At 46.5% G+C, this 21,065-nt stretch overlaps 1 protein-coding gene across 2 annotated transcripts in view; it reads left to right on the top strand.

Annotated features, from left to right (window-relative positions):
• The first annotated feature begins 2,772 nt into the window (after nt 1–2,772).
• ENOX2 (ecto-NOX disulfide-thiol exchanger 2) overlaps nt 2,773–21,065 on the top strand; it is a 58,689-nt gene continuing 40,396 nt past the window's right edge. For both annotated transcript variants that reach the window (XM_009273389.2, XM_009273390.2), the window contains exons 1-2: nt 2,773–2,982; nt 16,711–16,854. In XM_009273389.2, coding sequence (XP_009271664.1) covers nt 2,961–2,982; nt 16,711–16,854 — 166 coding nt within the window. In that variant the 5' untranslated portion in view covers nt 2,773–2,960. The remainder of the gene's footprint in view (nt 2,983–16,710; nt 16,855–21,065) is intronic.

Here is a 21,065-nt window from a genome sequence, read left to right on the forward strand (position 1 = left end):
CCTCGCCGCGGGGAGCCCCCGTCCCCCCTCGGCCTCCCGGTCGGTCCGGTCCGGCCTTCGCCAGCGGGATGTCCGTGAGTAGCGTATCCAACGACCACCTCGCGGGAGCCCGCAGAGCAGCGGGGGACCCGCCGCTGGTGGTGGCGGCGTCTCCAGCGCTCCGTGCCTTGGTGGCCCTGTGGGCGGCGGGGAAGCCGTTCTGAAGGGTCTATTCTGGGTGGGAAGTCTCCAGGCTGCCTGTTGGGTTCGGCAGTAATTAAAATGTCGCAGGGTAGTACAAGAGGGAGGGAGAAGCGAGTCGCGCTTAAAGAAATTGCTGAACTGGCTGTTACGCACGCCACTTCTGATGCTCCAGGAGTGGTTGGTTTGCAAAGAGGGGGGGATAGAGGTGGCAGCGGCTTCTCCCCTGCTGGGTGCAGCTGGTTGGGTGCAACTGGTCGTGTTCTCATCTCTTCTGAACAGCGGGCAGGCTCAGCCGTGCCCAGCCGTGTAACTCAGCTTGCGCTGGATCCGTTCTGCTACAGCCAGACTGTACGTAGGAAGCTCTGTTGGGTTCGGGCACGCTCATACCGGTAACCACAGCTGCCAGTGGGCTGTAACTCTCCTGCAGCCCCAGGCCATAAAGATCCTTTGACTGTGATTCATGTATATGTGCGTGCACACATTTATTTGGTTCCTTAAGCATTATACTCAAGCTTCTTTTATATTTATGTGTTTCTTACTGTCTTAATTATTTTGCTCATATTTTGGTCGTGTGTGTGAGGTCCAGCTGTTAACAGCAGTGGATATTCAGATCATGCTGCGTAGAAATGCTTTTGTTCTTTAGTGCCACATGTTTGTTACACACACGTCCTAGTCCTTGGATAGATTACTCATTAGTCCAGATGCTTTTTAGCTCCCCCGTACTTCACTTGCACAGCTACAATAATTAGACACTGTATTTTTCCGGCCTGCAGAACATTGCAGCAGAGCCGTGAAATGATGGGTAAAATGCTAAGGCAACCTGGGGTAGGAGGTTGTCCCGCAAACTTGCATTCCTTCTTACTCCAGCCTTTCACCTCTTTCCCGCTCTGGAAGCTGACTGGCTGGTTTTTCTGTTTCGTAATGTTTTCTTTGAGGGATTTCCTAACATCTAATTAAAAAGTGTTAAGTTGTTGAAAGCTCTGTCTGAGCCACTGTAAGGTCAGGTGTCTTACTTTAAGGTCATGTTTTTGGTATGGGTGACTTGAGCTTGTAGAAGGGATGAAGTTCAATCTCTGAGTAATTTCAAAGATAAGGTGTTGCTAGAGAGACATTCCATGCACCTTCCAAAGATGGTGTGAGATTTTTCCCCTAATCCCCAACTTTTCTGCTGACGTTCTTTGGGTGCCAGCGTGTCCATCCCAAAGTGGCACTTTCCCACTGCATCCAGCTGCTCTGCTCTCAGCCAAGATGAAGCGGTTCAGGTCCTTGTGCTGGTGCTGCCCCTCTGCAAGGCTCTCATATGGGGAGCAGCACTCGCCCCTTGGTCCAGGTTTTTGCACTAGGATTTTCCAAAGATCCTGATTGCTGGCTCTGTTGGAGTTTTCTTTGGGACTTCCCTCCCTTTTTTCCTGTTTTTTCTTCTTCCTTCCCCCCCCCCACCCCACCCCAGTAGGTCTGTGCAGTTAGTCCTGCGTCCCCCTGCCTGACAGGTTTCTTCTCCTAGCCTTTCAAAAATGTATTTCTGAAAATGTGACCTGTTGAGCATTTGTTACGAAGCGGCAGGTAATGCTCTCCGGGTGTGCTGTGAGTGAGGTTGGCAGGATGGGGAGGGATGTGACCGATGAGCTGCCTGGGGTCGGGCATGTCCCCTCTGAGCCTGGAGCCGCTTGCTCTGTGTCCCAGGCGATGGGGGACGAGCTGCTCACCCCCTGTAAATCCCAGTCTTAGCGCCAAACAATTTCTAGACGTTGTGTCGAGAGGGAAGGTGGTTTGACAGAGCCATGCAAGCATCCTAAAAACACTCCGTGGAACATTTAGTGATTTGGTGTGGTGGCTGGGGCGGTTGGTGAGGACTGCTGAGGACTGCCCGCAGGGAGGCAACGAAGGTTGAGTGTCTGGGTCTGTGCCACTGTACACACGTATGTGCGTACACACACACTGGTAAAGAATTTTTTTCCTTCCTTTGGTGGGTTACAACGGTAAGCAAACGGCACAGCTCATACACGACTTGATCAAGTCTCTGTGTTTTTGCTGCTGTGGATATGTATTTGTGAAAATATGCCATTTGCTTGAAAACGCTGCAGATAGCCCTTTGGTATTACTGAACGCTGTGTTTTCAGGGTCAAAGAAGAAAGGGACTCTCTGTGTGTCTTTCTTTTCTTTTTCTTTTCTTTTTTTTTTTTTTACAGTGCCCTGCTAGAATAATTAGCTTGTCTGAAGTTAATACTTCTTTTGAGTGCAAGCTTCCAGAATCGAGGAACGTGAGCGGTGTGCCTCTTGCCATCGAGGATTACCAGAACTTAATCTTTCTGTGCAAAAGCAACTAATCTCAGGCATGCAAACAGGGTTTATTTAACTGCGCGCCAGCGCTTTAAAGCATTGATGTATGAAATCCCTTGCAAATTCAGATGTACTTGCTGCTAATCGGTTCTCCACCTGCTCGTCCGCCTCCGTCCCCCACATCCCAGAATCCGCCTATTGGTGTCAGTCACTGGAGACTGATGGTGACACATGCAGCCGCCGTTTGCCAGCTCCAGTCCCAACCTGTGCTCTCGACTCCTGGGCGGTCGCTGCCCGCCGGTGGGGCAGCGTGGTGGTAGTTTTGCTGTCGTTAGGACCCAACTTTCCTTTTGTGCTCGGAGCTGGAGCTCGGAGGCTTGCGTGGAGCCGCACTAAGTGTGGGAGCTCAACCCTGGACTCCATCTTTTAAACAAATAAACAAGCTGGGAACGGGAGGAGAACTGGCTGAAATACTGAAATATGATCAGCATCTTGCCATGTTTCTCATGCAGTATGCAGGTAAAGTAGGTGTTTTGTGTGCTTTTCTTGAAAGCGTGTTTCTCCGATGATGTCTTGTTAGTGTTGTTGGCACATAGGATTATATGGAGTCGACAGAAGTAACTATCAAAAGGCTGCTGGTCTCATCAGTGCGCCTAGGCAGCTTCTGGATCAAATTGACGATTATAAAGCTCTAACCATGACACTTAAGCCAGGAGTACAGTAGAAAAGAGTGCACAAGCCCAAGAGTAGTTTTTGAACCTGGGAACTAGTCTTGGAAAGCAAATGGTTGGTACCGAGATGTGACTTCAAAGCCTCAGTATCTTCTGTCCTTTCCCTTTCTTGCTGTTTTCTCTGTGTTTTCTAATTGATTACTGCAGATGCCATGTACTTTGGTTTCTTCTAAAGTGGGTTTCTTTAGAGGTGAAAACAAGCAGTATGTAATCAGATGGCAGATTGTATCCTGGAATCCAGTTTATTTCTAAACTGCATTTCTAAACATGCAGAAAAGAAAAGGGACCTCCGTTCAGGCTGAGCAATACTTATTTCATTTATTTGCCAATATTGGCAAAAGGTAAATCCATATTTATAGTAAAGCCTGTGTCAGCCCATTTCTTAAGTTCCTCTTGATGCTGGGTAAGAGAGAAGTTTGATGAGTGGGCATAATCTATGTGGGCTTTTTAAGTGTATCATTAAAATGCTTTTAGGTATGTGAAAGTGTCAGAGTACCTGTTACTAGTTTTTTTTTTTTCTTTGAGTTACTGGGGAGGGATTTGTGTACCTGCTTTTTATTAACTAGTCCGAGTGTCTGACCAGCAGCAGCGCGAGGTTGCTGTCAGAGCATGCGGTTCCCTCGTCTGGCCGTGGGTGAACTGGTTTGTGTGCCTCTAAAGCAGTGCTAGGCTTGTGGGCAGAGCTCCTGTCATCATTTGGTTGAACATTAGTAAACCCAGCAGGGAAGATTTTGCAAAAATCTTGAAGTGGAAGCCCTGTTGAGGTGCTGTTTTCCTATACGGTCATAGGAGCCTTGCACAGTGAGCTGCGCAAACCCCCGTTTTGGGTAGAAGTGTTGTCAGCACGTTCAGCGCTTGGTAATAGGAATGATCTGTGAAACAGTGCTTTTCAGGTCACGTTGTTGACTATTTCCGATTTCTTTTTTTTTCACTGGTCATTAAGGCAAATGGCCAAGCTCCGTTAGCAGGAACTGGTGGATGGAAAAAGTCCTGTCCAGGGTCTGGCACGGGACCCGGTGAGGGTAGATACTTCCCTTGATTTATACCTGGAACATTGAGATCTTTCCTATCTCTATCCAGGCCCTTTCTAAACGTGTGCTGTAAAAGCTACAGCCATGTATAGCATCAGCACAGACCCGAATCGATACCTACCCAAAGGGACAGGTGGGGCTGGGCATCGTTAATGCTATTTAGGACAGCGGGAGGCTGCCGTGCGTCTTCCCGTAAGACACAACTCGGCATCTATTTCCAGAGGTGAAGACTGCCTACAGCAACCTGCTGCTGCTGCGTGAGAGGACTTGCTGATAGTAATTTCCTGCTCATCTTTAAGCATCTTCACTGTTTTCCCCAATCCATTTTTTTCTAGTGAGGAATCTTCTAGTCCAGGTTGATTTTTTTTTTTTCTTTAATTTTTTTAATTTTTTTAATCACTGCATTATGGCAACTCCTGATATCTTGCTCCTAAAAATTCACTCTTCTGAAAATCCCTGGAGATACATACTGGGTGTGCTTGGAGGCGAAGGGCACGCTAATGCCCGTGCCATGTATGGCTCTCTAGAAATGCCAACACTGGTCTGACACTCACTGAAAGCCTTAATTTTTCTCCCCCTCCCCCTTAGCTTCTGCATAGCATTTCACTGCAAATGCAGAAGTCTGCTGATTTCTGCCTTTCCTGGCTGGTGCTCTACAGAGCCTCAGTAAAACTGAGTAAAACCCCAAGGCTTGCTCCCGTGATGGTGGTCCCTTCCTTCCTGAGCAGACCAGCTCAAAATAGCCAAGGATGCTTCGTTAAGGTTGGAGCGAAGGAAAAGTGCTTGTGCTTGTGCCTCACAGTCGTACTGGCTGATTCTGCCAGCTTTTATCCTGCTCTGTGCCCAGGAGAGAAGTTTTTCTGCAGGTTCAGCTTTCTTCTCTGCACATTGTTTGTGTCCAGTGGGATGTGGTTGGAGCTCAAGCTGAACGGCAGTTCGCAGAAATGATAGAAGTGAGGCAATCGGTTCTGAAGGTGGCTACTGTCCATGGCATTTACCAATATTAGGGTGGAAAATCTGACATAATGAGGAGTTTCTTACTCTGAAGTGCATTGGAAATCTTCTCTCTGGCTTGGTTGAATTCTTGGAGCAAACTCCATATGGCAAGAGAGCAGCAAGCAAGGTGCCCACTGCTTCCGTTGCCCGCTTTTCAGTACTACCCTTTTCTTTTGTGGGTCATTTACTCTTTCTCTGTCTTGGGGAAGTGAGAGCAAAGCTTTCCCAAGACATTTTGCTTCTCCTTATTGAGTGTGCCATAACGTGCCTGTGGATGATAGCTCATCCCGTCTTGGGGGTCCCTGGAGAGCCGCAGGCAAGGACAAGGCTGCCTGCTCCGAGTCGCATGGGTGCCTCCACCCAGAGCCTTCCAGCCGGTGCCTGACAAGAACCTTGTTCCTGGCTGTAGGCAGGCTCTTGGGACAGGCAGCTGTGCCCAGGGACTTTTACTGCTCACCATAACCACCCTCGCAGAGGTCCAGACGTGTGTTATTAAGTGAATGACAGTTTCTATAGATGAAGGCGACTCAGCAACCATCAGCAGTAGTTCCTGGCTTTCTCTGCTCACAGAGCCTGGAGCAAAACAGGGCACAGTGCCCGTGGAAGTAGGTCTTGGGATCCTGGAAGACCTTGTTGGAGGAGCTACCAGGATCTCTCATGTGAGTGGGACTAAGAATAACTGCATCTTCTCTAGCGCTGTTTCTAGACAACACTACCCAGAAAATACATTCATTTTTGTTTATGGCTTGTGAAGGAGCTACTCAGTTTCCAGCCTGTGCCTGCAAAGAAAAATATGTTGCAGTTCATGATCTCATCAACTTCCATTTTCTGTGACTTCTGAATATTTCTGACTTGTGGAATTCTAGTCTGAGGCTGTATAAGGACAGTAGTGGGCTTCTCTTCCAGAGCACTCGTACCACGTGCTCTGCATGCCATAATGGAAGTTGTAAATGCAGAGGGTTAGCTTTAAAACCAAGAAAGTCCTATTTCTACCTTTTGAAGAGGCTTAGGCACTACGAAGGAGCATATTGAATGAGAAGGGTAGCTCTAAACCAGTTCTTGTGTTGAGAAATAATTGGCTTGGAAGAAAAAAAAGCTGTAAATTGGAATGAACCTTCACAGCAGGGGTGCATACTTTCCTCCTTTTCTCATGCAGTTTGGTAATGTTTTCGGACATGAAGCTTAATTTGAAGCAATCGCATTTTAGCTCTTTAAATCTGACATCCTAATGCAGGGGTTCACAGGAAGGAATCCTTGCTGCCTCAGCACTGCCTCAAAGTGCATCATTGGCCTGTGAGGTATCAATTGGAAAAAAGGCTATAGGAAAGTCAATCGCTTATTCTGGAAATCTGAGTGCAATATAATAATTTTTGGTTTCGTTCATACCCTCGTCCCTTCATTGTACTGGTGTGGCTGTTTTAGGATTGCTCTGTAAGACATGACCGTTGTTACATGGCTTGAGGTTGAAAACAAAACCAAATCCTCCAGTGGGAACAAAATGAGGGTTTTAACTCTGATCTCTTCGCTGATCTTGGTGTGGTCTCTCAAATAGGATGACCTAAGCCATGGCTTGATGAGGCAGTGAGCCTGGATCTGGATTCCTGGTACTGGTGCCTTAATCATGCCATGTGTGGTCACCTTTGAGCGTTAATCTGACACCATGAATTTGTACCAGCACAAAAAATGTTGCTGCATTCACGTCTGGGGATCATGTGTTGCATCTGTTAGAGAGCATATCCGATTACATTTAATGAGAGCCCATAAATAATAAATTTTTTGGAAGCGGGATATTCATGAAGTGGCTGGAGCAAGTCCACAGTCCGTTCTCCCAGGCGTGTCTCTGGTTGTCTTTATGATGCTTTTGCTCGGTTTTGCCCATGTCTCTCACAAGTAGCGCATGTGTGTTGGTAGTTAGAAATGCATTTGTTGAAGTAATGCTGGGCTGAACGCATCCTCATCCTTTAGGTAGTCATTGATCTCACACAGGACTTCACCTGACTTCCCCCAAAAAACACTCCACTGAACCGTAACTTATGTTGCTGTCACCCTTAGGCAGTCCCTCACCTTGGGGAGGAATGACCCCATGCACCGGTACATGCTGGGGACAAGCTGCTGGAAAGCAGCGTTGTGGAAAAAGTCTTGAGTGTTCTGGTTGACATCAAGTTGAACACGAGCCAACAATGTACCCTTGCAGCAAAGGAGGTCAGCAGCATCCTGGGCTGCGTTGGGTTGAGCATTGCCAGCAGGTCCAGGGAGGGGATCCATCCCCTCAGCACTGGTGAGGTCACACCTGGAGTGCCGTGTCCAGTTCTGGGCTCCCCAGTACAAGAGAGTCATGGATGTTCTGGAGTGAGCCCGATGAAGGGTTTGGAGTGTCTGTTAGCGAGGAGAGTCTGAGAGAGCCGGGGTTGTTTAACCGGGAGAAGGCTTGGGGTGGGGGCAGAGGGAGTCTTATCAATGTGTTCAAATACATGTTGATGGGAAAGAGTAAAGAAGAAGTCAGTCTTCTCAGTGGTGCCCTTTGAAAGGTCAAAGGGCACACATCAAAATACAGGAAATTCAGCTAAACATGAGAAAACTTTGTTTGCTGTGAGGGTGGTCGGGCACTGGAATGGATTACCCAGAGAGGTGGCGGAGTCTCTGTCCTTGGAGATATTCAGGACCCAACTGGACAGTGCCCTGAGCAATCTGCAGGAGCTGACACTGCTTTGAGCAGGCGGGGTGGGCTAGTTGATCACCAGAGATCCCTTCCAGTGAGAAATATTCTGTGATTTGCTTATAGAGAAGAGAACGGTTGGGTTTCCCAGTGAGTCCCCACTCACCTGTCTGTTCTGATCTGAATTCTTGAGCAGAGTTTTGCTTTATTCGAGATAGCTTTGCACCTGCTAGTGATATTCCTAGTAGTATCAAGTCTATTTTGAACACAAAAGTTAATTGGTGGAGTGCAAGACATTGCAATGTGATCCAAAATATTCTGTTCAGCTTTGCCTCTTTATCAAAGAACATGACACCAAGGGTAATTATTTGTTGTTTTTGCTGTGTGTATTTCTTGCTCCGTGGATTGTGCTTTGCATTTCTTGGTGAGCTGTTGGAACAGTATTAGCAGTGTCATGTCCTACTGTCATTCATACCGAGCAGGTAGAAGTCTGTGGCTGATCAGCTCTAAGTCATGTATCACAGCTGGTCTGTACTTCAGCAGCTTTGCTGTTTTGAGGTGCCCGACTGTAGGTCTGGGATTCACTTCTTCCTGAGGCAGCATGTCTGAGCTGGCCAGTTGTGTCTTGCTCTGTAGTGAACGAAGAGTTGTCACCACTGGTGGTGGCGTGGTTCCTGTGACCGAATGCGGGTTGATTTTGAAGTGTTCCTAGGTGAGAGGAATTGTACTCTAAACTCTGGCTGTGCAGATGGCTGTTGGCTGTGTAACTGCTGTCTCCCCTCCAAAGGGAGCTTAGGGTGACCCCATCCTCTGCTGCAACATTGGTTGAATCCTGTTCTGTGACTGTTGGGCAAGAGTCTTGCTTTTGGTTTTACAGTATTCTTGTAATAGCTGCTTCTTTCCAATGTCTACGTGGGGTTCCAAAGGCTCCAGCTGTACAACATGTTCAGGTTGCTGTTTTATTTCTCCTGGCAATGTCACAGCCGTTATGAGTGCATCCCCTTTTGATGGCATAACTTGATTATTGTAATTCCAGCTCACGGGGGCTTTCGGCAGGACTCTTGCCCATGGCTTGCGTGGACTGCAGCAGCACATTACATTCCTGGCCTGGCGCACTGTGATTGTATTATGCCTGTTTAGCATTCTTTGTATTTGCTGCCTATTAACTAGCAAATTAAAAGTCAGCTTCATAAGCTTGCAGTTGAAGCCTCGGTCCATATGCTAGCAAACCATTTCTTACTGTTCTTCAGAGGCGTATGGGACAGCAGTGTTCTTTGCAAGGAAAATACGCAGGTATGCTACAACATGTCATGGCTTGCAAAAGTTTTCAGTGGCTGGCTTAAGGTGTCAATGTTTAGATGATCTTGAAGATTTGTAGGCCCGCAAAATGTCATCTAGAAGAGCAGACAACCAGGTAACTGCAGAGCTCCGGGTCTTTCTTTTCACCCAAGATTAGAAAACTTAGAAGCATTGGCCCAACTTGCAGAGTTGATCCTATGTGACTTCTTACAGTGTTCAGGAGAGCGTGACCCTGACAGAACACACTTTGTGTCTGGACACCACAGCTCCTCTGTGGTGTGACCCCAAAAAAATCTAATAGGAAAATAGTTTCCTCAATTTACTTTGTTTAAAAACAACAAAACCCCCAAGCTTCTCCCAGCTTCTCTGAGGAGAGTAGAGAGGAAGAATCATGGTGAAACCCAGGGCTGTAGCACTGGGAGGAAATGTCAGCACGTGTACGGTGTAGTAATTTAGTGTATGACAGGGGACGTGCTTTTTTGTCAAGGCCCTCAGAACTGCGTGACTGGTGAGAACGACACTTTTCTTGGAGACCTTGGTATCCCCTTGCATGTGGGGAAAAGCCGCTGAAGTTGCAGGTTGAGACTATGTGGCACATTGTCATGGGAAGGTTGAAGTGTCACAAACACAGGTCCCAGTAATTCAGCAGGCCATGAAGATGCATTACAAACTGCTATCCTATTTTTGGATAGCATTTATTTTTATGGAGTAGAGCACCAGCTTTGACACGGTTTAGAGTCAGTATGCCTGTATGTCCAAACTGGAGGAGAAGCCCCTCTCCTAAAGGTGGCATTCTCATCTTAAGGTTTAAGGCTGTGTTTGAGCAGCACAGTGGAGTATGTCCAAAATGGTATCAACTTTTAAAGTAGTGTTAGAAGATGATACTTTAAGTCTAGCTGTTCAAAAGGTGGTTATCAAGGCTCCCTCTGTATCGTATGAAGAGAGAGAGCTGCCTCCAAGGTGCGGAGACTCCCCCTTTAGATCCCTCTGAACGATGGCACAGCCATCTGGTGTACAAGTCTGAAAGGTGCTTTGGCTTTAACTCATCTGGATGGGTTTCGTGCCTGGATGCTGGGGTTGAGGCTCTCCTGGGATGGCCCCGTGAGAGGCCCCCATCAGGGTGTCCTTCCTGTGTGTCTGTAATTTGGCTTCCCGCTTGCCATTGTGCTCCTCTGGGCTTGTGGATATGGGCTTTAATGGACTGATGGCTCTCCTGTAACGGGCCTGGGAGGAGTTGAGTCGGGTATTATTCAGGTTTCCCCACCCGTCACTGCCTCTCTCTGCTCCTTTGTGTGTGTGTGGATGAGCTTTTATCACATAACCTAACAGTTTTAACTCTGCAGTAGGCCTTTTCTTGCTGGCAAGGAAGATTGGCTTTGAATTAAGTGACATCAGATTAAAAACTTGTGTGACTGCTTTGATATATGCAGGTCCAAATGAAGAACTGGCTCTTACTTCACTGCAACCTTTTCTGGTCTGACTCTTCCTTTGAAAAAGTCAACTTTGTGGGTGGGCACCCAGCGACTCCTGGCCTGCTGCTCAGCCCAGGACGTTGGCAGGTAACACAAGGTGAACATGTCTCCATGTTCCTTGTCGGGTTGCAACTCATATCCACCTCGTCCTCTTGCATGTGATGAACTTTATCCTTTTAGGCAACCGGTCCTGTTTCAAACTCTGCAGTACTCATTTTGGAGGGTGTTTTCCAAGCTCTGCTGGTGGTCCTTGGGCATGCACAGCAGCTCTTGTATGCGTTTGTGCTGCTAGAGGTTGGTGCCAGCACCTCAGACTTGCCCCCGTGCTGCAGAGCAGATTTGACAGGTTCTTAGAGCAGTAGTGAAACTTACGGTGAGGATCAGCCGAGAAGGGAGAGGTTGAGGGGCTGATTTGAGATTTCCTTACTCCATCTCTTCTTAATGACACATAATGCCTGGAAGGGACTGTCCTGCAGGCTTAGCCTGCTGCTGCTCATCACCCTAACCTGAGAATGACTCTGGGAGCTTTGGGACAGCGTCTGTCCAGTCATCAAGTCAGCAGTCATGTTCCTGTGCCTGTTCAAGAGTGTTTTACTTGTGATTGCACCAGCCTCCTCTTCCCCTTTGCTCCTCGCCAGCTGTTCAAACAAGTTGTCATGAACAGGTTGACCTTTTGGTGCAGGAGTTAGCGGGGAGGAGAATTCCTCAGGAACGCTTTTAATTACTGAGCTGCCCTTCTGGGCTTTTCACAGGGCTTGATGAATTCCGGGGACATACCTTTCTTTTCTTTTTTAATTGTTCTTCAGGTAGCTGCCTTTGGGGCAGTGTTTAATGCCAGCGCCTGAGGTTTGGATGTTTCCAGGTAGAAATGACATAAGGCAAGAAGAGAAACAAGGACTTATTAATTACCTGGATGTTTCCAGGTAGAAATGACACAAGAAGAGAAACAAGGACTTATTAATTACTGTTCAGTTCTCTGTCACCATGGTCTCTTCTCCTCCTTTTATAGGTCTCCTCTTGTTAATCTGCATGCTGAAAGCAGGAGAGACATTGCTGGCTCACAGCTGATCCGTAGCAAGTTGCCTGCTGGTTTGCAGCTCTGTGGTGCTTCGTTTGCAAAGCAAACGGAAGCGGTGGATAGTCAGGGTCATGGGACCTGATGCTGAAGACTTCAGGGCATTTGTAGGTCTGTTTCTGCTCCTTCCTATATATGTCAGGTTAGGGTTGGAGCCTTCTCTGAGCAACTTGGGTATACTAATCTTAGCAGAACTTTATCTTCTTCCTCGGAGCTGCATTAATTTCTGCCCGGGGTGTGAGCTGAATCAGATCACAGGAGGTCTCCAGGGCTGGCACGGGTGTATGGGGTGTGTTGGGCAGCTGGGAGGGTGCAGGGCTGCCTCCCTTCTGGTCTGGCGTGAGCTGTTCACTTGGTTCAGGCACTTTCTTACGGCTTGACTCATGACCTAACTGGCAGGGGTGCTGGCTGTACAGCTGTGAGAACTTCCTTTGCTTCCTGTAGACCCCAGTGTTTGTCCTGTAGCTAAGGAATCTGTTTGGTTTGGGTTTTTTTTTTCCAAAATACGTTAATAAAAATTTTTTTGCAAAGAGTGCAAGTAGTTTTTCACTCCTTGTTATCTCACCTCTGCTGGAGACGGCTGCCTCCCTCCCCAGCACAGTCATCAGAGCAGATGCAGCATCTGAGTGCTCCTCCTATACTGCAGAGCATAATCAAGCATCCTAGCCCAAACTGGTGATGGAAATAATTGGAGTAAGTAGCTGCCTTTGCTCTTCAGTGGGTTAGAAAGTAATCGCCTGAGTGGTGTGTGTTAACGTTCAGGTGTTGGTTAATGCTGAGCGTCTGTATGGCGTGTCATCTTCAGCCAGAGCAGGGTGTCTGTCCCTTTCAGGCCTGGCGGCATGAGTGTCCAGCTGGATCGCTGCTTGTCCGCATCTGTCCCTACGCCCAAGCGTGGGAAAACACACTTTCAAGTTTAATGTTGCCTTTTCCATCAGCTGGATAATAATAGATGGAAATCTTACAATTGCTCCTTTTCTGTTCTCCCTATCTCTCTGCTGTGTGCGGCCTCTCTCTATTTTTAACCTGCTGCATTTGAGATTTGTTTTCCTGAGCCCTCATGACCTCAGTGATATTTTGACTTTGGGGTATTTAAGAAACAGCATTGTAGGCATCTTGTGTAGTCAGGCGTGACTATTGTTGTTGCCAGCTGAATAGTACGTACTTTTTTTGGCTTCTTCTTGCATTCTCACCTTTCAGTAGCTAAGAGAAGAGCCCCTTCAGGCTCTCTGTATCCACTCTTGTCTATTTTCAGTCGTACACAATAACCATGTTTATTAACAGGTTCTTGGAAGTGGAATCCTCTAGAACAGAAATCACAGCGCTGCAGTGTGTCTAGAGGAAGGTTTGGTACAAATGCCTCAGCCTGTCAGTGCATTGAGATGGCATAATTGTCATCTTTGGTACTCCTGTAGTTCTGCTGATTTCAGCCCCCAGGAACATAGGCATACCTTAGCAGAAATGTAGCTATTTTTATCACTTTATAGGGGTCCACAAAAAGGATTTTTTTTTTTTTCTCCCATTGACTATTCAGAGTGAGTTTGCTGAGACAAAGATAAATCAAGCTGGGTATTTTAATGTCCCTTCAGTCTTGCATCCCTGCAAGTGCTGAATATGACAGAAGGTAGAATAATGAACTCGGTGCTCAATTAAGGGCAGTATACCCCTCTAAAACTTGCTGTGATTAATTGCATACTTGAAGCTTTATGTTTGAAGCCTCCAGTAATTTGGAATTGTTTACAAAGTGCTTTTTTCTTGTCACCTGTAGTTTTAAGAAACAGACCATTTTAGAGAGCCAGGAATGGTTGGGACCGTGTTCTGCTGGCACATAAATGCGATTAATTGACCATCACTTGTAATTTGTCCACCACAGATCTGTGGAGGGTGATTGTCTAAAAGATGGTTTAGCACAGAATTACTCTGAAATAGATACACTGAATTAGGAAATGCACTGGAAGCTGCAAAACAATTTTTCTTCAATCCTCTTTGGTTCAAATCTGCATAATTAGCTTTTCTTACTTTATATAGTGGTCAGTTGTTTAAGGATCCGTTTGCCTTTTTTCTCTGTTTCATGATATCCCCTAGAGACCCCCAGTCTTGCCCAGTTTTGTGAATTGTCCATAAAAGCCTTTTGACCCCCATGTGACTGAATGGGAGATGACCTGAAATTGTGATGGCTGCTTCCCACTGCTCCCCAACTCAGATGCAGTGGACAGGTTTTGCCTTGTTTCTGTTGAGCCATACAGTTGGGCTTCTGTAGTATCAGTTTTATTTTATTTCCCCTTAGAAATGCTCTCTTGTGGTCTTAGAAAAAGCTCCAAACAGTATTTTCTCAAATGTGTCTTTTTTTTTATAACCCAAACTGTCCATTCCTTTAAAGTTGTCTTGTTCAAATGCCTCTTGTGTCAAAAAACCTTATCCTTTCCCCACGTCCACTGTATCAACTACCACATCAGCAAGGTCTGTTCCTCTGCAATTTTTTCTTCCTCCATAACTGAGTTTTCCTATAAATCTTTTGATTTTCATTACAGGGTGACTAGGATCATCTAGGGAGATCCTGTAACCATTTAAACAACTAGTTGGCTGTAGTAGGATGATGCTGGAAAACAACATTGGGCTTCAAAGCTCTTATAGACGCCTGAAACTGTACTTGGGGTGCTCACAGGAGAGAAGATGGGAACAGAGACCAAAATCCAGGTTTCCTGCTCCCCACGGTGGCTGTTCTGGTTCCCCTCTGAGTTTCTGTCCTGGTGATGTGCCTTGACAGGAGTGAGGTTTAGCCCCCATTAATTAGCCTTGCCTCTTAGGAAGTAGCGGGTGGGGATATAGACACCTTCTCAGGGATGTGGAAGGGGCCGCTGAAGATAGTTACAACTTTGGTCAGCCAGGTGGGGGAACATCAGGAATTAAACTCCAAAGAAGCTATTTCAGGAGAAGAAACCATCTGAGGACTACAGTCATCAGGTTGTAGGAGTCTGGCAGGACCGTATGCTGTCAGCATTGCAACTGGACGTTCTTCCTTGTGCTTGCTCCTTCACTTTGTGGGTTTTCTGAAACTTACTTTTCTTCTGACATGTGTCCATTAGAACAATTTGTTTTCCCCCTGCAACTTGTTTTGACTGGCAGCCTGAGTAGTTACGGGAGTCTCTTGTACTAAACCTTTTGCACTGAGACAGCAAGACGTTGTAGCGCACCCGTCTGCCTTGTCTTGATTTGCTTCTGGGGGTTGTGACCTGTCAAAGCGCAAGTGTTAGCAATGAGGCCTCAGAGGCTCGTGGGCTGACGCTGGATCCTGGCAGTGGGGACCGCGGGAGCCCCGGCGTGCGCAGCCTGAGCGTGGTGCAATGGATGCTCTTCACACGCAGCCGGCTCCGACGCCGCTGCTCGCCTCTCCTGGCTGCGTGAGCACGAGCATCCAGGCTTCAGCTCCGTGTTGCTTAAGTGCTTGGACGTTTGGGGGGCAGTGCGAAAGCCATCGCACCAGCCAGCATTTACTTCTGGCAGCTTTTGTTCTGCTTCATCGTATTTCTCCTTACTTCTTAACTGTTGCTTTTTCTGTACTTGTGTGGTAAACACATGCTTGGATATTTCTTGTGAAACTTGGGCTCAACACTGAAGTAACTTGTCCTGTGTAGGGATGGGAATGTTTGTGAATGAGGAAAAACTCAAAACTTCCAGGAAACACAAAAAAACTTTATCGGAGTGATCAGCTAAGTAATTTTTGAGTAATATTCAGACTATTGGTTACTTGATATTTCAGAGTGCTTTATAGTTAGTGAATATTTAAAAAGTTGCACTATTTTTGAAACCTAATTCTGGTCTTCATGGGTCTGTATGGGCCTTGGTGTCTCCATCAGGATCCTTCCTGGAAAACGTGAGTTATGTTGGTGTTCTCCAAGATGGTGGGGTATCTCAGCTCATAAGGTGGATGATGGCTGTTAAAAAGATGGACAGCTGTGTCTAAAACCAACATACAGTGTGCTATCAGGCAAACGGGGTCTTGGTGGTACGTACCATCTTAAGTGTTCTGGTTTTATATCTTTACCTTAGATTTACTTAATTTATATGGGTCAATCTAAATTTATTCTTGAGTAAACCTAAGTCATTGGTAGATCTGCTCTATCAATAACAAACTCTGAGCAACAAGACTCAAGGCACTCTGTCTTTGAGTGCTGTGGTTTTTAAAATAAGCATATGGAGGCACTGCCAGCACCTCCTGTGGCTCTCATTAGCCTTCGCTAATGGGGCAGGTGGTGATGGTGTGGCTGAGGACTGGTGGAGTGGGAATCGGAGACAAGTCGGTACCCGCAAAGGAAAACCCGTTCCTGTGCTGCGGGGTAGGGGAGAGGGGACTTGAGCCCTGAGGCTGAAGAAGTTTGTCTGGAGTCTGACAGTGGATCCATCACTTGACTGAGGAGGAGTTTGGTCCAGTCGGTTGGGCCTGTGAGCTCCCCTCTTTGGGGGTGCGCGTTGCAGAGCACCCTTCCTCGGCTACAAAGGGGGGCAACTGCTTGCCAGACTCCTTGAATAAAAATTGCAATAGCACCTTGTGTTTTTGAAGATCTAAGACGTGCCTTGTTTTTTGCTAGTGAATAATTCCAGGTGAATTCACAACTGGTGACAAATTGGGTGAAACTTCAGTAACTATTAAAAATGTATTCCTGGATTGGAAGAAATAGAAAAATATTCTGGTCTCTGAGTTTCCAAACATGAAATACTTTACAACACACGGGAGATGCACCCCTGGTTTACGGTATCAAACAGTTTGATTTGTGTGGGTGTTGGGATTAATGTTTGTGAATAATATTTTACAGTGGTATCGGTGTAACATTAAGATCAGGCGTAGCTGGGGACAGTAAACAGGAGGCACAATTCTTCTAGGAGCCTGAAGGGCTGCTTGTACCTGGGACTGGGCATTTCTCTTATTACTGTGATCCTGAAGCAAACCAATTTAAAGAAAGTCTCTGAGTGTATTTTTCTCTTTTAGGCTTAAACCATCTGTCCTTTGATCCTGCCAGCAACAACAAATCTCTGCAGTTCAGCAGCACTGCTGGCCCGCGGGTGTCGGAGAGCCCAGCTGAGAATGGAAGCGATCCGGGCAAGAAGAGGAAGAGAGCAAACGTCCCTCCAGGTGAGCCGAGTAGCAGCTCGGTGGCTGGCGGTAGAGAATGCATCCACATAAGCGTAGACCGAAAACAGCTGCTGTGGTAAGGTGTTAATGCAGAAGGTGGACAGATGGAAATGAAGTTGTGGTCTGGTACTGCTTGCAGTCAGACCAGTGTTTGTGGTTCCATGTTTGCATGGCTTTGGGTGAGTGCTCGTTGCTGTTCCTGTGCAAAACAAAAGCAATTTTTGTTTTGTTTTTAAGCGTTGTGGAATCTCTATACCTGTCCCAATAGATTTATCCTTTTTTTTCTAATTGGACAATACCTCAATATTAAAATCATGACCACAATGAAAAGCATAATAAGGCAGATCAGCCTGAATGACTGGAGACGTTCATGTTTAAGATAATGTAATAAAAGCAAATTGTTAAATGGACCATAATGGCTTATGATGTTGTAATATCAGATCTAGGAGCCTTACTGAAGCTGGTATCTAAGAAATTTTCCTTGTATTTCTCACAGAGTGATTGGAAAAAAAAACCAGACGGAATAATGTATTTGCAGATGATACTGTGGTTGAAAGCTGCAATCCCACCAGTGTGACTGGGGAAACGGGGCATCTGCTCGTGCCATGAAGATGAGATGTTATGTACATCGTGTAAATAGCAGTCTGCAGGACTTAGTTGTGTAACTTTTCCATAGAGAGATGCCAGGCGCAGGAGGGGAAGGACGAGGCTGGATCGGAGGCAGAGGTGCCGTTTTGCAGCAGAAGGCCATCTCACTGAGGGAAGGCGATGCGCAAAGCAGACAGTTGCAGAAAGAGCAGTTGAAATGTAATTGGGTAGAGAGAAAGTCCAACTCTGTTTCCCTGAAGAGAAAAATCCCTTAAAGGAAACTTGAAGGAAAATCTGGAACTTTACAGATAACAGTCCAGCACAGTTTAGGGATGGTTTTGAGATGCTGATAGCGGGAGCACAGGAGAGCTCCACTGGGAGCGTGGAGCTTAGCCTCTTGACCGAGGGCTTATCCTGCCCTTCTAATGTGTCGTCTCCTCCCTCCCTATCCTTCCTCTCCTCATTTGTGTTTGAATGAACCGTCACCTTTATAATCCCTTGAGAAAACAGTCTTTTTTGCAGCTGCTTTCTATTTTTCCTCTCTAGATTATCTCTGATAAGCTTTTTTTTGTTACAAATGTCTGCCATGTTCACCCTCCTACATCCTCATTTCTTGATTCAACTAAGATGAATTGCCCTAAGATATCTCCTTGCAGCCAAAGCAGGACTCCTTTTCCTTTTTTGGGATCCTGTTGTCTCTGTGATGCAGTCAGCAAGAAGATAGCTTTCTCACTCCTTGCAGAGATTTTGTCCAACTGTGGAACACGATGTAACTGTGACCTCAGTTTTGCAACGTGTAATGTCATGTGCCACAAAATTGTGATCTCCCCGTTCTGTACCAAGAAGGTATGAACATCAGGGGTCCCTCGGAGGCGTGACAGCCCGACTGTTTCCCTTGGGATTCAGGTGACATGCCATATTGATGGCATGTGAGTACCTTGCCTTCCAAATGTATGTACCTTGTGCTTGGGTACCACTCCCAGAGGTGTGTGAAGCAGATGTGGGGCCTGTTCAGAGGTGCAGGAAGAGGAGGAGGACTTTGGATGAAAGCTCCTTTGTCCCTCTGGAAAGGAGGTGGTCGTTTCTGCCTCTCTGCTGTCAGATGTATCCCAGCTGATGGGAGACTTAAGTCAGCTCGTGGGTACAGATAATGTAGATTTAGCCCCTGGGTCTGTCACCTGCCCCAAAGGAGGCATCTAGGACTGTTGGAAGCGAGTAGAGTCAGGAGTTTATTTTGTTCTTTTCATTATTTTGCATGTTTTCTTTATACACCTGGAGGTCCTTAAATGTCTCAAGTGCCTCTTGCACATGCTGGATACACAGACAACCTGTGTTTCTCCTGCGCTGGATTGTTTCAGTGCAGATCTGCCTTTTAAGCATCAAAATCTGATTGTTACTGTCGGAAACGGTGAATATCCAAGTTCTTCAGGCTGAGCCGTGCAGTGCACTCTAACAGGGCGACTTTCAGTACCCTGACCCTGCTGGCAGGATTTCTGCGGTTGGGGCAGCCTTGAAGAGGGCTGTGGGTTGTTCTGGCACAACCTTCAGCTGCCCACATTGCGATCGTAAAATCTGAATGTTGTTTTCAACAGAGGTGTGAGACCAGGACCTTGCACAACTAGAATAACATGCAGTGATCTTATTTGTTGAAAAATACATATGGTTCTGGACTGGGACAGGTATGCTTGGGATAGGTAGGCGAAGCACTGTTTTGTGTGTCACCCCGGTGCAGTCTCTTTTGGACAGATGCTTACTGGACAGCAAGGGAGCTCTCAGCTTTTCACCCTTGCGCAGTGGGATGATCCATGATCTCACTGCATTGCTGCCTTCTCCTGCATATTTTAGCTTTCACATTGGTACTTCCTTTTTTAATATTTGATTTCATTTCTTTCCCTTAAACTAGCAGCTGCCAACTCAGTAATACCATTTCACTTCTTCGGTATCCTTTGTTTCTTTCTCTTTGTGCCCGACCTGGTAGCCTGCGCACTCTCACATTGACAGGTGAATGGTGATAGCTAAAGTTCAGGCTTGTCCCAGATCTCCTGAAACAAAGGAGTTACAAAACTGGGACAGCTCAGCATTGATTTTTTTCAGGAGAGGTGGGCCACAGGTCACAAAAGCTGACTCTTTGAAACACGACTGAGTGAGATCATAGAATCATAGAATGGGTTGGGTTGGAAGGGACCTTTGAAGGCCATCTAGTCCAACCCCCCTGCAATGAGCAGGGACATCTTCAACTAGATCAGGGTCGCTCAGAGCCCCGTCCAACCTGACCTGGAATGTTTCCAGGGATGGGGCATCCACCACCTCTCTGGGCAACCTGTGCCAGTGCCTCACCACCCTCAGCGTAAAAAATTTCTTCCTTAGATCTTGTCTGAATCTACCCTCTTTTAGTTTAAAACCATTATGCCTAGTCCTATTGCAACAAGCCCTACTAAAAAGTCTATCCCCATCTTTCTTATAAGCCCCCTTTAAGTAAGTAGATAATGCTGAGGATTAGAGATTTATACAAGTCTGAAAGGAATAAATTCGTTAGTGTTCTTATGTTGAGGCAAAATGGATGTTCTTGTGCATGTTTTTCCCACTTAAAAAGCAGTGAGTGAGCAGGTTGTCATAATAAAATGCAAGTTAGTGTGATCTGTTGGTTCACAGTAGTGTTACTGCCTCTAATTGGTGAACAGACACCGTAATTAAGTACCCATTTCCTTCGCTCACTGGCTGTGATGTGCTGTAGATTCTGCCTGTCATGTTGCCATCTATCTAACTATATTGCAACACATTGCTATGAACCTAGAATAGTCAGTCTTATTCCAAAAACCATGCTTGAAGTTAGATTTCATCATTGACACAGAGAGCTGAATTTTCCTTTTTTCGGGGTGTAGTATGTTCTTTTTCTGTTTATGCTGCTTTAATTCATATTTGACTTCACTAAGTCTGCTGACTATTGAGCATCAGGTCTAAGCTATTTCAAAGGATGTTCTGTTTCCCCCCCAGTCAATAAGATCTGTCAGATACGGAAAAAATAGAGGTGTGCAGGTGGCATTTTGTACATAGGTTAACTCCACTGTAGGCATTGGGCTAGTGTGTAGGGCTTGGCTAATGTAAAAAGTGAAATGGGTGACTGTACTGCAAAGGGTGGTGGGACTGGCAATGACAGGAGGGAAAGATGAAGCCAAGACTAGGTGTTCGACCTTGGCAGTGCTTCATTTAAGTTGAGCGTGGGAGATGAGGATTTTGGAGGCGGCCCAAGTGATACGTGGGTTGGGTGGTTAGCAGAAGATGGGTCAGTGCAGAGGGAGACTTTCACCAGGGGCGTAGAGGTGGTACCTCAGGAAGGTGAACTGATCTCTTGTCCCCTCTCTAAGGCCAAGAAGAGAGGAGTGGTGGAACGAGGTGGGGAACAGAAATTTTGAATCATTAAATCACAGGGTGAGATAAATGGTCAATAAATTTCCTCCTGCTGGTGTGTTACGGAGAGCTTCAGGAGAGCTTTGGGAGTCTGTGCACTGGGTTGTGTCCTGGGTTATACGAGATGAGAGAATATCAACTCTGCTGGGTTTCAGGTTAGAGCTGGGAATTTTTTCATACAGCTTCTGTCAGTAACACTGTTGATTTTCCTCCCT

This window comes from Aptenodytes forsteri, unplaced genomic scaffold, assembly GCF_000699145.1.
Source record: "Aptenodytes forsteri isolate BGI_AS27 unplaced genomic scaffold, ASM69914v1 Scaffold191, whole genome shotgun sequence".
NCBI lineage: Eukaryota > Metazoa > Chordata > Aves > Sphenisciformes > Spheniscidae > Aptenodytes > Aptenodytes forsteri.